At 25.6% G+C, this 13,383-nt stretch overlaps 1 protein-coding gene and 1 long non-coding RNA gene across 2 annotated transcripts; one reads left to right on the top strand and one right to left on the bottom strand.

Moving 5' to 3' along the window:
* Nucleotides 1-6,875: 6,875 nt before the first annotated feature.
* LOC122195926 (uncharacterized) lies at nt 6,876-8,137 on the bottom strand. The gene is made up of 2 exons (XM_042898179.2): nt 7,106-8,137; nt 6,876-6,995 (listed from the first exon to the last, which is right to left on the bottom strand). The coding sequence occupies exons 1-2, from the start codon at nt 7,884-7,886 to the stop codon at nt 6,946-6,948; spliced, it is 831 nt and encodes a 276-aa protein (XP_042754113.1). The 5' UTR covers nt 7,887-8,137; the 3' UTR covers nt 6,876-6,945.
* Nucleotides 8,138-12,204: 4,067 nt separating this feature from the next.
* Nucleotides 12,205-13,021, top strand: LOC122195929 (uncharacterized). The gene is made up of 2 exons (XR_006187023.2): nt 12,205-12,466; nt 12,694-13,021. It is a non-coding gene; the product is annotated as an uncharacterized LOC122195929 (long non-coding RNA).
* Nucleotides 13,022-13,383: the final 362 nt, after the last annotated feature.

Genomic DNA, 13,383 nt, shown 5'->3' with positions numbered 1-13,383 from the left:
TTTTAAAATCCCGAAACAAATAAAGATTCATCAGATAATAAATAACATTGTAAACAATAATCTCGAATATTAAATTCTAAAAAAACTTTAATTTCGATTCCTACAAATTGCAACTGGTTTTAGCATACGTCTTCAGCAAAAAAAAAAAAAAAAAAAAATCAGCAACATCATAAGCCACACTTAGGAAAAAAAAACAGGGAATGATTTCAACTCCTACGAATTGCCACTGATTCCAATTGATAAAAAAAAACAAAATTACTAATCAAATACACAAAACAAACTATACACTTTCTTGATTTCAATTCCTTGGGCAAGCGACAATCTTACATGTATTGCAGTTTTTTTTTATTTCGATTCTTTGTGAATTGCAGATTCTTGATTTCGATTTTTTGTGAATTCCCTGAATTTCGATTCCAGTATCTTCAATTCGTTTTAAGATACTTCCGATTTCTTGATGATGGAATGATTCGAATGAATGCGATCACGATTAAGGATTAAGGAAATTACGTATTTTTTTTATTAGCAAATTAACCTACTAATCAAAACTACGTAGTTTTAAGTATTAGGGTACCTATCTTGTATACCCTTAAGGGTATATTCACTTTTCCCTATATATATATATATATATATATATATATATATATATATATATATATATATATATATATATATATATATATATATATATATATATATAGTGTTGTTATATAATCTTCCTCTTCCTATTTTAATAAATGAATAGCTTTAATCTCCTATTGACAAATATCATACTATTTGAACTCCTCATTATATTAGATGCTACCTATCATGCCACTTGTCAACCTATTAATTATCAAATTTCAAATTTTAAATTTATCACTTTAATTACATTAAATTAATAATTGATTCTCCATTTTAAATTTTAAAATTGTTCACTCTAATTATATTAAATTAATAACATTAGATTAAAAATTAAAATAAACTTAATACAAATTATAAGGTGATATAACATCACATATTTATTTAAATCAACAATTATTATTTTATATAACTAAAAAAATAACTCTTAAATAATAATTTATTTAAAATAATTGATTAATCTTTTTGTATTTTTAATATGAAAGTTTAATTAATTTATAACCGTGGTTCTCACGAGTTATAAACTAGTTTTAGTTATATAGCATATATGCATTGTTATTACCCGACTGTTTTGGGTCTTTTGATGTTGCACACGACACCAAAAATATGTATACATGTATAATGGCCTTGCAATTATATATCTTATAAACATTTTTCACAATAATAACTACAATATATGTTATATGTTTATTTATCGTGATCTATACCTCGATTCACGTGCCCTCGTATTGATTCATATAAATTTTCTAAAAGTGTCTGCTTAATGTTCAGGTCTTGGTGATTCCAAAAATGCAGACGAAATTGAATTTTGTTATGCTGATCTTCGTGAAATGACGTTTAAAGTTTCGCGTTTAATTAAGCTGAAAACGTCTGATTTTTTACTTTTATAAATATTTTTATAAAAATACTTCAACTATGAAATTAAATACTAGGCTATAGGCTGAGTCCCAAAAATGCTTTCAGAATTTCCATTTGAGGTGTGCAAGTCACTCAATGGATAGAAACAATTTTAGCGATTTTAAGAAAAGTGGTATTATACTGGTTTTGGATTCTTAAAACAGCCGTATCTTTTACATACGAACTCTGTTTTGCGCGTTCTTTATATTTCCAGAAACAGGGAAATGCGTACTACGAGACTAGAGTGTTTGCATTGCTCATAATTACTTAATATGAAATTTCAGTTTTTCAGACGCATTCTTTATGGTTGCAGTTTGAGTTGGTTGATTCGTTTGTCATATTACATATTTGGAAGTAAGATACCATTTGGTATCTTATAATAGTCGACATGAACTCATTTATTTCACATAAGATGCATTTAAACTCAATGAGTCGGATAACCAAAAGATTTACTCATGTGAACTTGACCATTCACAGTCTTTGACCTAAATTTCGGGATGTCAAAAACTAGGGCTAGTACACGCAACGTACCAGTTGGGTACGCCTAGCGTACTCCCTAGTGTGCCAACTTAATCCATTAAGCACTTAAACCGCTAAGTCCTTTATCCAAACTCTCAGATCTAGTCCCTAAAGATGACTTATCATGTAAAGTTGGTAACTTTGCATGCATGCATGGCTTAATGGGGCGTAAGAGCTCAAAAAGAGCTTAACAAAGGTCTTAACACATGCATGGGTCACAATACTCCATAAAGTTTGCATTTTTATGCATAAGGGACCCCTAAAACTTCCAACTCTAAGAGCTAAGCTTTTGAAACAACCTTTACTCACAAGGACCAATCAAAAAGGGACCAAAATATACCATAAACAAACCTAAAATTAGATCTACACTAGGAGTTGACATGCTAAGGACTTTATACCTCAAATGACTCAAAATAATGATGCTAACTCTAGATATCTAAGCTCTACTCCAAGGAATTCCTCTTCATTCTCTTTCTACCACTTCAAAATGCACAACAACACACCAAAATTCTTCACAAAAGCTCAAAAGCACCAAAACAAAGGCTAGGGGTGAAGTTAGGGTTTAGAGGATATGGAGGCTGGTCTTAAATGTCCAGGAAGTGAGTTTAAGATGCTTAAATAGGACACAAACCCTAAAAACTAGGGTTTGTCCCATGCCTGCGTATGCCATGCGTACTCCACGTACGCCCAACGTATGTGGGTGGAATCTGCGACTATCAGGAGGCTAGTACGCTAAGCGTACTCATAGAGTACTCCCTGCGTACTAGCAAATGACCATATTGAAAACAATCTAACATTAGGGACTAAAAGAGGAACTTGCCCAAACTTGAATGTTACACTGGTCTATTAATCGCTAATAGATAAGGTATAATTGTTCATTTTCTAAGCAAACAATGTTCATCGACATTCTTTACATTTTGACATGGCCTGTAAAACATCCCACGTCATGCATCAATTATTATCAGAACATTCTACTGTATGATAAATCATGTATAACGATTGTCTGAATGTATACATCCCCTAATATACGTTGAAATTTAGAAGTAATGTGTATGAACTTTACCCAGAAATCAGAAAAAATGAAGAACGAAATCATAAATGGCATGACAATTTGTGATGATACAAGTCTGTAATGCATAAAATGTGCATCACCAACTTGTACATTCACAGAGGACTTCAGAGAAAACCCCATACGGCTTGGGAGGAAACCGCAGATAGTTGTTTGCTATTTATGATTTTGTGTCTTTGAAAATTGGCAAAGAGATTTTTTTATTGATAACACAAAGTCACAGGTGTTAGGAAGATTCAGCACATAAGTTGACGGAACCGCGTGAGTGTTTGCCTCATTTGTGGGTTGTTGGTTATTTTTTGGATAAACTCTAATTTTTAGCTATTTTTGCTAAGTCACTAAGAAATTAAGCTATTTTTGTAAATATCTTCTTTTGTCTAATAAAAAATATTAATTAAAAAAAGTTAAAATATTAAATTCATCGGCAACAAATTCTCGAAGAGTAATAGAGTCAGTAGTACGAATATCATATACACTTTTGCATCTACATGACAAACTATGTATTAGTCGCATATTAAATTATATAATCAACTTAATGATTGTAATTTTGTAATAACTTTTATGCATATAAAGAATTAAGTGGAAATGTATTTGAACTCTTTTATTGTCCGTTGCATCTTGCGTCGAACTTTTGATTTATCATTGGGTAAAGCTCTTGTTTTATTATTGTTGTTGTATTTTAACTTATTTTTCTTAAATTAAATATAAACATTTTATAAATCTTATATATAAATTAGTTTTAATAAATTATATATATATATAATATAAAGCATGTTTTATTTTGTAGATTTAAAAATATATAAAAAGTAAAAAACAATAAAAAATATTCGTCGTTATTTCATAATTAGCTAATATTTATAAATAAAAATGTAAAATTATTATGTATGTTACGGAATGTTGCTCAGTTGGCAATGGGGTGGAAAGACTTGCATAATCTAAGAAAAAAATAAATAATTATCAGGGGTAGATTTAGATTTGAGAAATAAACATCTTCTTATATTTTGTTTTTATCTATGCTTATTAAATCAAAACAAATGTTAAAATTAAGAGATAATTAATAGATTCTATATGTTATCATTTTATATGAGTGTGAAGAAAAATAGAAGGATTTATAAAAGGGTATTTTAAATGGAATCATAAATATTGAATATTGAATATAAAAGTATAAAGGTAATTATTAATGAACTAATAAACAAAAAACAAAACAAAAAGTTAATCATGTTATAGGTCAAATCTTAGTGTTGAAAGTCAAAATGGTGTGACTAAGATCCTTTGATTATTGTTTTGATATGAAATTAATAGAATGATCATCAATAACCGGTGATTCATTGTCAATTTATGTCTTCATTGTTTTTGTCGTTTATAACAAACTAGGCGAATGTCCGCGCGTTACGTAAAAACACCTATATAGTTGAACAAACTAGGCAAATGTCTGCGCGTTGCGTAAAAACACCTATATAATTGAAGTCTTTACAAATATATGATTTTTTAAATATAACAATAATGTTGTTGTTAAATTTGATATAATAATTTGTATATATTAAATTGATATAATATATTAATTATTTTGAATTATATGATAATATATACATTTATTATAACTTCATAATCTCAATCGTTTGAATGACTTCTACCCGCGAATTACACATGAATAAAATTAAATATAACATATGATTTGATGTTATTTATAGTTGTTTTTATTATTAATTTATTTTTTAAAATTTATTTGCTTAATGTTTTAATTTCTATCATTATAATTATCTAAAACATCAAACATTGTTTTTTATTTTAAAGCTAACAATATAATCATTTATATAAATTTGTTTTTAACTATTGTTATTGTAAGTTATTTTAAGCTACTTATTTGGAAACTTTTAACGATTATAAATATATATTTAATAAATATTTTAGTTAAATTGAGATTACAATTTAGTTTTTGCTTTTATCACTACAATTTGTAACTTTAAACTATTTACAAAATATTCTTTAGTTTATTTAAATGAATCTGGAATTTATATTTGAGTTGACATTGTAATGTGCAGAAACACCTATATAGTTGAAGTTTTTACAAATATATATTTTGTAAAATATAACACTAACGTTGTTGTTAAATTTGATATAATAATTCATATATTAATGTGATATAATATATTGATTATTTTGAATTATATGATAACATATAAATTTATTATAACGTCATAATCTCAATCGTTTGAATGACTTCTACTCGCGAGTTACACATCAATAAAATTTAATATTATATATGGTTTAATATTATTTATAGTTATTATTTTTAACTAATTTTTTAAAATTTATTTGTTTAATGTTTTAATTTCTATCATTATAACTATTTAAAACATCAAACATTATTTTTTGATTTTAAAGGTAACAATATAATCATTTATATAGAGTTATTTTTAACTATTGTTATTATAAGTTATTTTAAGCTATTTATTTGAAAATTTTTAACGATTATATAAATATATTTAGAAAATATTTTAGTTAAACTGATATTACAATTTAGTTTTTGCATTTATCACTTTTAACTATTTAAAAAATATTATTTGGTTTTTTTAGTGGAACTGAACTTTATATTTAAGTTGACACTGTAATGTTATATTTAAATTAACAATTTAAGTATTTTGTCCAAACTGTTCAAAAATTATAGCTTTAAACTGATAATGGTTTACATGCATCAACATTTTAAATCTAATAAATTAAGTATAATATGTTAAATTTTAAAGACATAACTTTATAAATAGAAGTAAAGATATTATTTTAAAATTGAAATTTAGTCTATTTATGATCACACTTTATGTTTGATATTTATTTAACCTTATTAACCAACTTACAATCATTATTAGAAATACACTACGATTTTTCACTTTTAACTATTTATAAAATAATCTTTGGGTTGTTTAAGTTAAATAAAATTTATATTTAAGTTGGGCCTATAATGTTATATTTTAATTAATAATTTAAGTATTTTATACAAATTGTTCAAAAATTATACCTTTAAAATGATAATGGTTACATCCAACAATATATTAAAACTAATAAATTAAGTATAATATGTTAAAAGTTAAAAAACATAATTTTATAAGTAGAATTAAATATATTATTTTAATATTGAAATTTAGTTTATATATGAATACACTTTAAATTTTGATATTTATTTAACCTAATTACCAAATTATAATTATTATTATAAAGAAACTGAAAAGTCATGGGAGTTTCAAATGAATGTGGTGAAAGGAAAGAATAATAGGGGTTTCAGATGCATGAGATTCAAGAAAAAACGTTAGCTTTATAAATATGTATGATATAATGGATTTTTAAAAGAAAAAAAAAAACAAACAAAAAAAGTTACAAAATTATCCATGTCATAGAGAATTTCTTAGATAAAACTATATTACCATGTCTAAAGCATATAACTTTACAGAAAAAACTAAATCATAAAACTATCTTATGCAATTTAGCTATGATGTTTGATTCAATTTTTAAAATTTTCCATTAGATACATCATGCGCGTGTTTGATTCAAAATTTTAAATTTTTTATTGGAAAGTAGGTTTTTCTGAAAAAGGACTTGCAAAAGGTAAACTTTTGTTTTCTATCATCAGACCTATTCTTAAGGTTCGTTTTGCAATATCAAAATAAAATTTTTAATCTAAGTTATAAAAATTTTGCTGATGGGAAATGCCAAGATATACAAAAGGTTTAACAAAAAAAAAAACTTTACTCCATTCACAAAAGACTTGATTTACAAAAGGTTTTTCAACAAAATCTAACCCAAAAGATACTATGGTCAAGAAGTATGACTGACAGATTAGGAAGCAGTCATCAAGTCGAGTGTGGCCCGACTAGTTCGCAAGGCCTGTAAGTCTTTGTTTCTAATATTTAAGTTAGATATATCCAAAAGAAAAGTTATAATGTAGATTTTCAATATTTTTTCTTTTGCTGCAATAGTTAAACAATGCGTGTTAGTAACCTGGCAGCATACCATAACCAAGACGATCCTGTAATACGCGATCAAAGTCAGGTCCAAACACTCGTGTCATCTCCTCCACTTTCTTGTTTCGAGCTTTCGTCGCATCTTCATATTCTGACAGTGCTTTCATATACATATCATGAGCTTTCAATAACTGCTTCATTATCTCATCAACTCTCTCCTTCAGCGGCCCTAACGAATGTTCTAAGACCATCAACTCTTTCTGTAATGGCTCGTTTCCAAACTTGAGTCTAGCAACCATGTTTAGTCTCTTGTGGGCCCACGAGAGATCGAATCCTAAAGCCTCCAAGTCTTTAAAATCTTGCCATAGACCGGTTATCTGCTCCTGCGCCAGTGTATCCACGGTTAATCCCATAAAACGTTTAATGGTTGCATGGAGTTCTTTCAAGTTGCCCAACCAAAACGGTGTCACACGAATCTGGACCCGTTGAAATGTGTTGGGGTAGCGGTGCTCTACAGCCTCAAATAGCTCCTTTGCCTCTCGTCCCACAACATTCCCTCGCCATATTTCTACAGTTCCATGAGGTTCCTCACATGTCTTCTTCTCAGGCATCTCCGTTTGCATCAACACATAAGGATCTTCGGTCTTTAGTGTCAGTGACCCATCAAGACACGCGGAGCTTCTTTTGTAAGACGTCTCTCCCCTTTTACTAAAACTTTTGATGGGATCAAATTGAGATTCTTCTGTTTTAACAGAGGCCAACTTTCTTTGCTCTTGAGAAGATGATCTTGAAAGCTCGTTAGTGGATCGATTATCATCTTTGTTGTCCATTGTTGGTTGTGTGATGGCTGGGGCTTCTGTAAATCGCTTCTTCTTGCTGGCTTCCTTGGAAGTATGATTGTCTACAGGCAGTATAAAAGCGAATAAAATGGTGAAAAACAACGATTACTTAGAAAATACCAGCGGCTCGGCTGGAGGTAGGAAAGCAAGCTTGAAGAGCACACTCGAGTAACGAGGGGAAATCAGGAGAACAGTGTTGAATAGACGGCCATTATTTTCAATTTGGGGGGAGGTTGTGCCAATAATGGCTGGAAGTTAACACCATAAACGACAATATATATATATATATATATATATATATATATATATATATATATATATATATATATATATATATATATATATATATATATATATATATATATATATATATATATATATATATATATATATATATATATACACACACGGTTAGGTTCATGTGAGACCGTGAGACGCATTTTTTTATTTTTTTTTAGTTAATTCAAGTTCCGAAAATAATATATAAAAAAACAAATTTTTTGATTTTTATATTTATTTTGCATTTTAAAATTATTTTTAGAATATGTACAGTGTAATATTCTATTTAGAATATTTCACGTATTTTTTTAAAAAAATGGGATTTTTTTAATTTTTTTAGTTAATTCAAGTTCCGAAAATAATATTTAAAAAAGAATTTTTAGATTTTTCCATTTATTTTGCATTTTAAAATTATTTTTTAGAATATGTCAGTGTAATATTCTATTTAGAATATTTCACGTATTTTTAAAAAAAAAACGGGATTTTTTTTATTTTTTTTATTTTTTTAGTTAACTCAAGTTCCGAAAATAATATTTAAAAAAAGAATTTTTGGATTTTTCCATTTATTTTGCATTTTAAAATTATTTTTAGATTTGGTCTCACGGTCTCATAAAATTAGAATTGTCTCAAATGAACCTGAACATATATATATATATATATATATATATATATATATATATATATATATATATATATATATATATATATATATATATATATATATATACTTAGGTTCAAATGTTTTCGTTATCTATTGTGTGCATGTATAACTAATTCTAAACCAATAATTTTAGTTATTTTAAGAAAGTAATTAATGCATATTAAATGCTGAAGATGTAATTAATATTCATTATATCTTCAACATATAATATGCATTAATTACTTTCTTAAAATAACTAAAATGATTGGTCCAAAATCAATCATACATGCACACAATAGATAGCGAAAACAAAATAACCTAACCCTATATATATATATATATATATATATATATATATATATATATATATATATATATATATATATATATATATATATATATATATATACCACAAAGAAATTTAACTTTGTAAATTTTGATCGGTTTTATCTAAGTGCTATTTTAGATTTATTAATACTTCAAAGAAAAAAAAATCAATTTTATATATTTTGTAAATTTATTGTATAAAATTGAAATTTTTTGTCAAATGTAACGGTTTTAATGAACAAAAAACCAAGCTTAAGGGTTTTATGAACCAGAAAAATGATAAAACAAATATTTCTGTCAAAAATAAAGACTTTAAAAAAAATGATAACTTTGTTTTAAAAAGTTGTAAATATCCATATTTAGTAAACCTAAAATCGACAAAATAATAAAACCCATAAAAATTTACAAACCGAAAGGTTTTGTCATTATCCTAACAAATAACAAGAACAATTGAAATCGTTTTTATGGTGTGCCAAAATTTTGGGTTTGACCTCTATCTTTTCTTTTGGACTCAGACAGTCCCTACGTTTTGATTTGGTACATCCCTGTCTAATAAAAAAATAAAGGAAATCTTCCTAAAAATCCTAATATTTTGAGAAATTTTTTAATAAAGTCATAAATTTTATTTTTTGAACAAAAAAATTCTGAATTTTTCACTTTTTGAATAGAAAAGTCGAAGAAACCGGGTAATTTATTCACTTTAACCCTTTTTAACCTATTCAACAGGTCATGAGATCAAATTGTTAATTTTTCGAAAATAATGAGATTTTTTTGCAGATAATGTATAAACATATTTTTTTATGTATTTATATTTATTTTTACTTATTTGTGTATTTTTAAAATTTTTATATTTACATATTTTTATGTATTTTAAATGTATAAACATATTTTTTTTTACTTATATGTATTTTTAACCATTATATATATATATATATATATATATATATATATATATATATATATATATATATATATATAATAGCCGTTACCCGCGCAAAGCGGCGGACGACAAATAGTTTGTTTCGACAATTAATTTCTTTTCGATGGAGAATGATTATTTTCAATTCAATCATTGGTTTATTTTAGGAAACATGTCATATTAAAAATAAAGAAAATTCATGAAATGACCAAATTATAGGGTATTGAGTATTTATTTGGATGAAAAAAGATCTGGTCAAAACTTTGGAAGATAAGATTTATAGAAGTTTGTTTAAATTTTAATATTATTTTATTAATGATTAGTTGTACAATTAGCTTAATGATTTGGACGTCTTAAAAAAAATATTATTATTTTATTCAATCTATTTTAGAAATAGTGGGATTTGTTTTATAAGATAGTAAAGATATATATATATATATATATATATATATATATATATATATATATATATATATATATATACAATTTTTATGTATTTATGTATTTTTTAAGTTTTTTAATATAGATGTTTATGTATTTTAAATGTATAAACCTATTGTTTTACGTATTTATTTGTATTTTTAAAAGTATTTTACATATTTTTGTGTGCTGTTATGTGCTTTCTATGTATCATGTATTTATTTGTATTTTTGCATATTTATGTATTTTTTTTGTTTTTTTATATAGATGTTTATGTATTTTTTTTAAAGTTTGATCATATTATTTATATGTCTTTATGTATTTTTTTACTTCAAGTCATCTTCACCATTACATCTAATTCGCAAAACTTTTTTGAATATGTCTAGATGGTTTTACTACATACCCATTTATTTTAATTTTTTCCATTCGATGTTTAATTTCAAGATAAGCTAAAAGGAAAAAGTTAAAATATATGAGTATGAAGGAAAACCATTTAGACATATTCAAAGAAATTGTACAAATTGGATGAAATGGTGAAGATGACTTGAAGTAAAAAAATTCATAAATACGTAAAAAAAATACAATTATACTTTTAAAATAAATAAATATCTATATAAAAAACTTTAAAAGAATACATAAATACATAAAAATAGATATAAATACGTAATACATAAAAAACACATAAGAATATGTAAAATATTTAAAAATACATAAATATCTATATAAAAAATTTTAAAAATACATAAAAAATAACACATAAAAATAAATAAAAAATATATATAAATGCATATAAATACGTTTATAAATTTAAAATACATGAACAATGTAAACATGTATATATAAAAACTTACAAAAAGACATAAATACGTAAAAATATATATAAATACATAATACATAAAAAGTAACTCATAAAAATACATAAATGTATAAAATACTTCAAAATATATATAAATACGTAAAAAATACGTTTGTACATTTAAAATACATAAAAATATGTAATTAAATATATACATATAAAAACTTAAAAAATACAAAAGTACGTATATATATATATATATATATATATATATATATATATATATATATATATATATATATATATATATATATATATATATATAGGGAAGAGTTATATGGAAAATGAATCATTAGGGCAACATATATTTGAACCAATGAAAACATGAAAACACATCACTTTTACAATAACTTCCACAATACATTAGTTGTGAAGAAAGAAATGGACACGTGTCATTTGATTATTGGTTCCGGTAGATGTTGCCCTAGTTATTTGTTTTCCATAGAACTCATTCCTATATATATATATATATATATATATATATATATATATATATATATATATATATATATATATATATATATATATATATACGCGTAAAAAATATGTTTATACATTATATATAGGTTTTGTCAAAATATGAAGAAAAGTCATATTATTTTAGAAAAATTAACGATTTGGTTCTATGACCTACTGAACAGGTAAAAAAGTACCGAAGTGAATAAATTAACCGGTTTTTTGGATTTTTCTATTCAAAAAGTTACAAAGTCGAGACTTTTCTATTTAAAAAATAAAATTTAAGATTTTTTTAAAATTTTTCCGAAATATTAAGATTTTTCTATAGATTTTCCCAATAAAATAAATATAAATATAGTGCCCTTAATATATTTTTTTTCAGGTTTTTTTTTTAATTCATTTATTTATTATGTATAAGGAAAATAAAAACCCTAAACCTAATCCATCCACTTTCCAGTACGATATCGTAACTCATACCCTCAACGCCTTCACCTTCAATCGTTTGACTCTCATCTTCTTCTTCCTTTTCAATTCCAGTTTCAGGTGCACCCAATTGTTCATCTCTCACGATCGCCGCTCTGCCGACACCTCCGTTTGGCCTTCTCTTTCCCTCTCACACCCTCTCCGAACGCCAGTGAGAAATCAACCAGCGTGAAACACATTTCTCACAAAGGGTAATTCGATTGTGATGATGAATAAGTCGATTTCTCACATATGGGTTTTGTGAAAATTGAGAACCAATATTCATTTCTAGAAATCCATTTCTCATAATAGGTCACCAGAAAGTTTTTGAATACATTTGGTTTGCTTATGGAAATCAATGGTTGACGATTTGATTTCATGAGGTTTTTGTTTTAGATTTGATTTTATGATGTTTTCTTCTACATTTGATTTCAAATAGGGTCGAAGCTTTGTTAATAGTGGGGAATTGGATGAATGAAGAAAATACCACTGGTGATGGTGATGTTCTTGCCTTTAAGCTCAATGTGCTTTTCATGCTTATACACGTGAAGGGTATCATTGAAAAACTACACTTCTTTCATTTTGTGGTGCAGGAGATCATTCGAGTTGAAGGTTGTTCCTTTGTAGAAAGTTAGTGATGCCGCCTCGTTCCTTTTATTTAAATCTGTTTTAGAAAAATGGAGGAATTTTACGATAGTCTTATTTTCATTTAAAACTTTTTATTTATTATACATCATTATCAATAAAAAAACACTAAATTTTAATTATCATCATCGTACAACGAATGAGTAGCAGACACTACATTTTGATTTTTCTTTTTTATATTCAATACTAGATGTGCGATCCGTGTATTCCACGAGTTTATAAAAAATGTTGTAGTATAAAATTATAAAAATTACATATTTTTTAAAGTAATAATTTTACATAAATACAAAGAAATAATAAATTAAGCAAGGGCATGTTTGGGTTAGTTTTTTTTAGCATAAAAGTGATTTTTAAGAAAAGTGATTATTAGCTTATAGCTTTTAAGAAAAGCTGGTTTTAAAAAGTGTTTAGATAAGAAAAACAGCTTTTTTGTAACGACCTAATTTTTTATCAAGAAATTTTTTCGTTTTTAATTACTCAAACA

Source organism: Lactuca sativa, chromosome 1 (assembly GCF_002870075.4).
Source record: "Lactuca sativa cultivar Salinas chromosome 1, Lsat_Salinas_v11, whole genome shotgun sequence".
NCBI classification, from domain to species: Eukaryota; Viridiplantae; Streptophyta; class Magnoliopsida; order Asterales; family Asteraceae; genus Lactuca; species Lactuca sativa.
This window is presented reverse-complemented; position numbering and strand designations above follow the sequence as displayed.

Coding starts and splice junctions, on each gene's coding strand:
- LOC122195926 (XM_042898179.2), bottom strand. CDS start 7,886: ATGGACAACAAAGATGATAATCGATCCACTAACGAGCTTTCAAGATCA. Junction 6,996..7,105: donor ACAGGATCGTCTTGGTTATG/GTATGCTGCCAG, acceptor CTTAAATATTAG/AAACAAAGACTTACAGGCCT.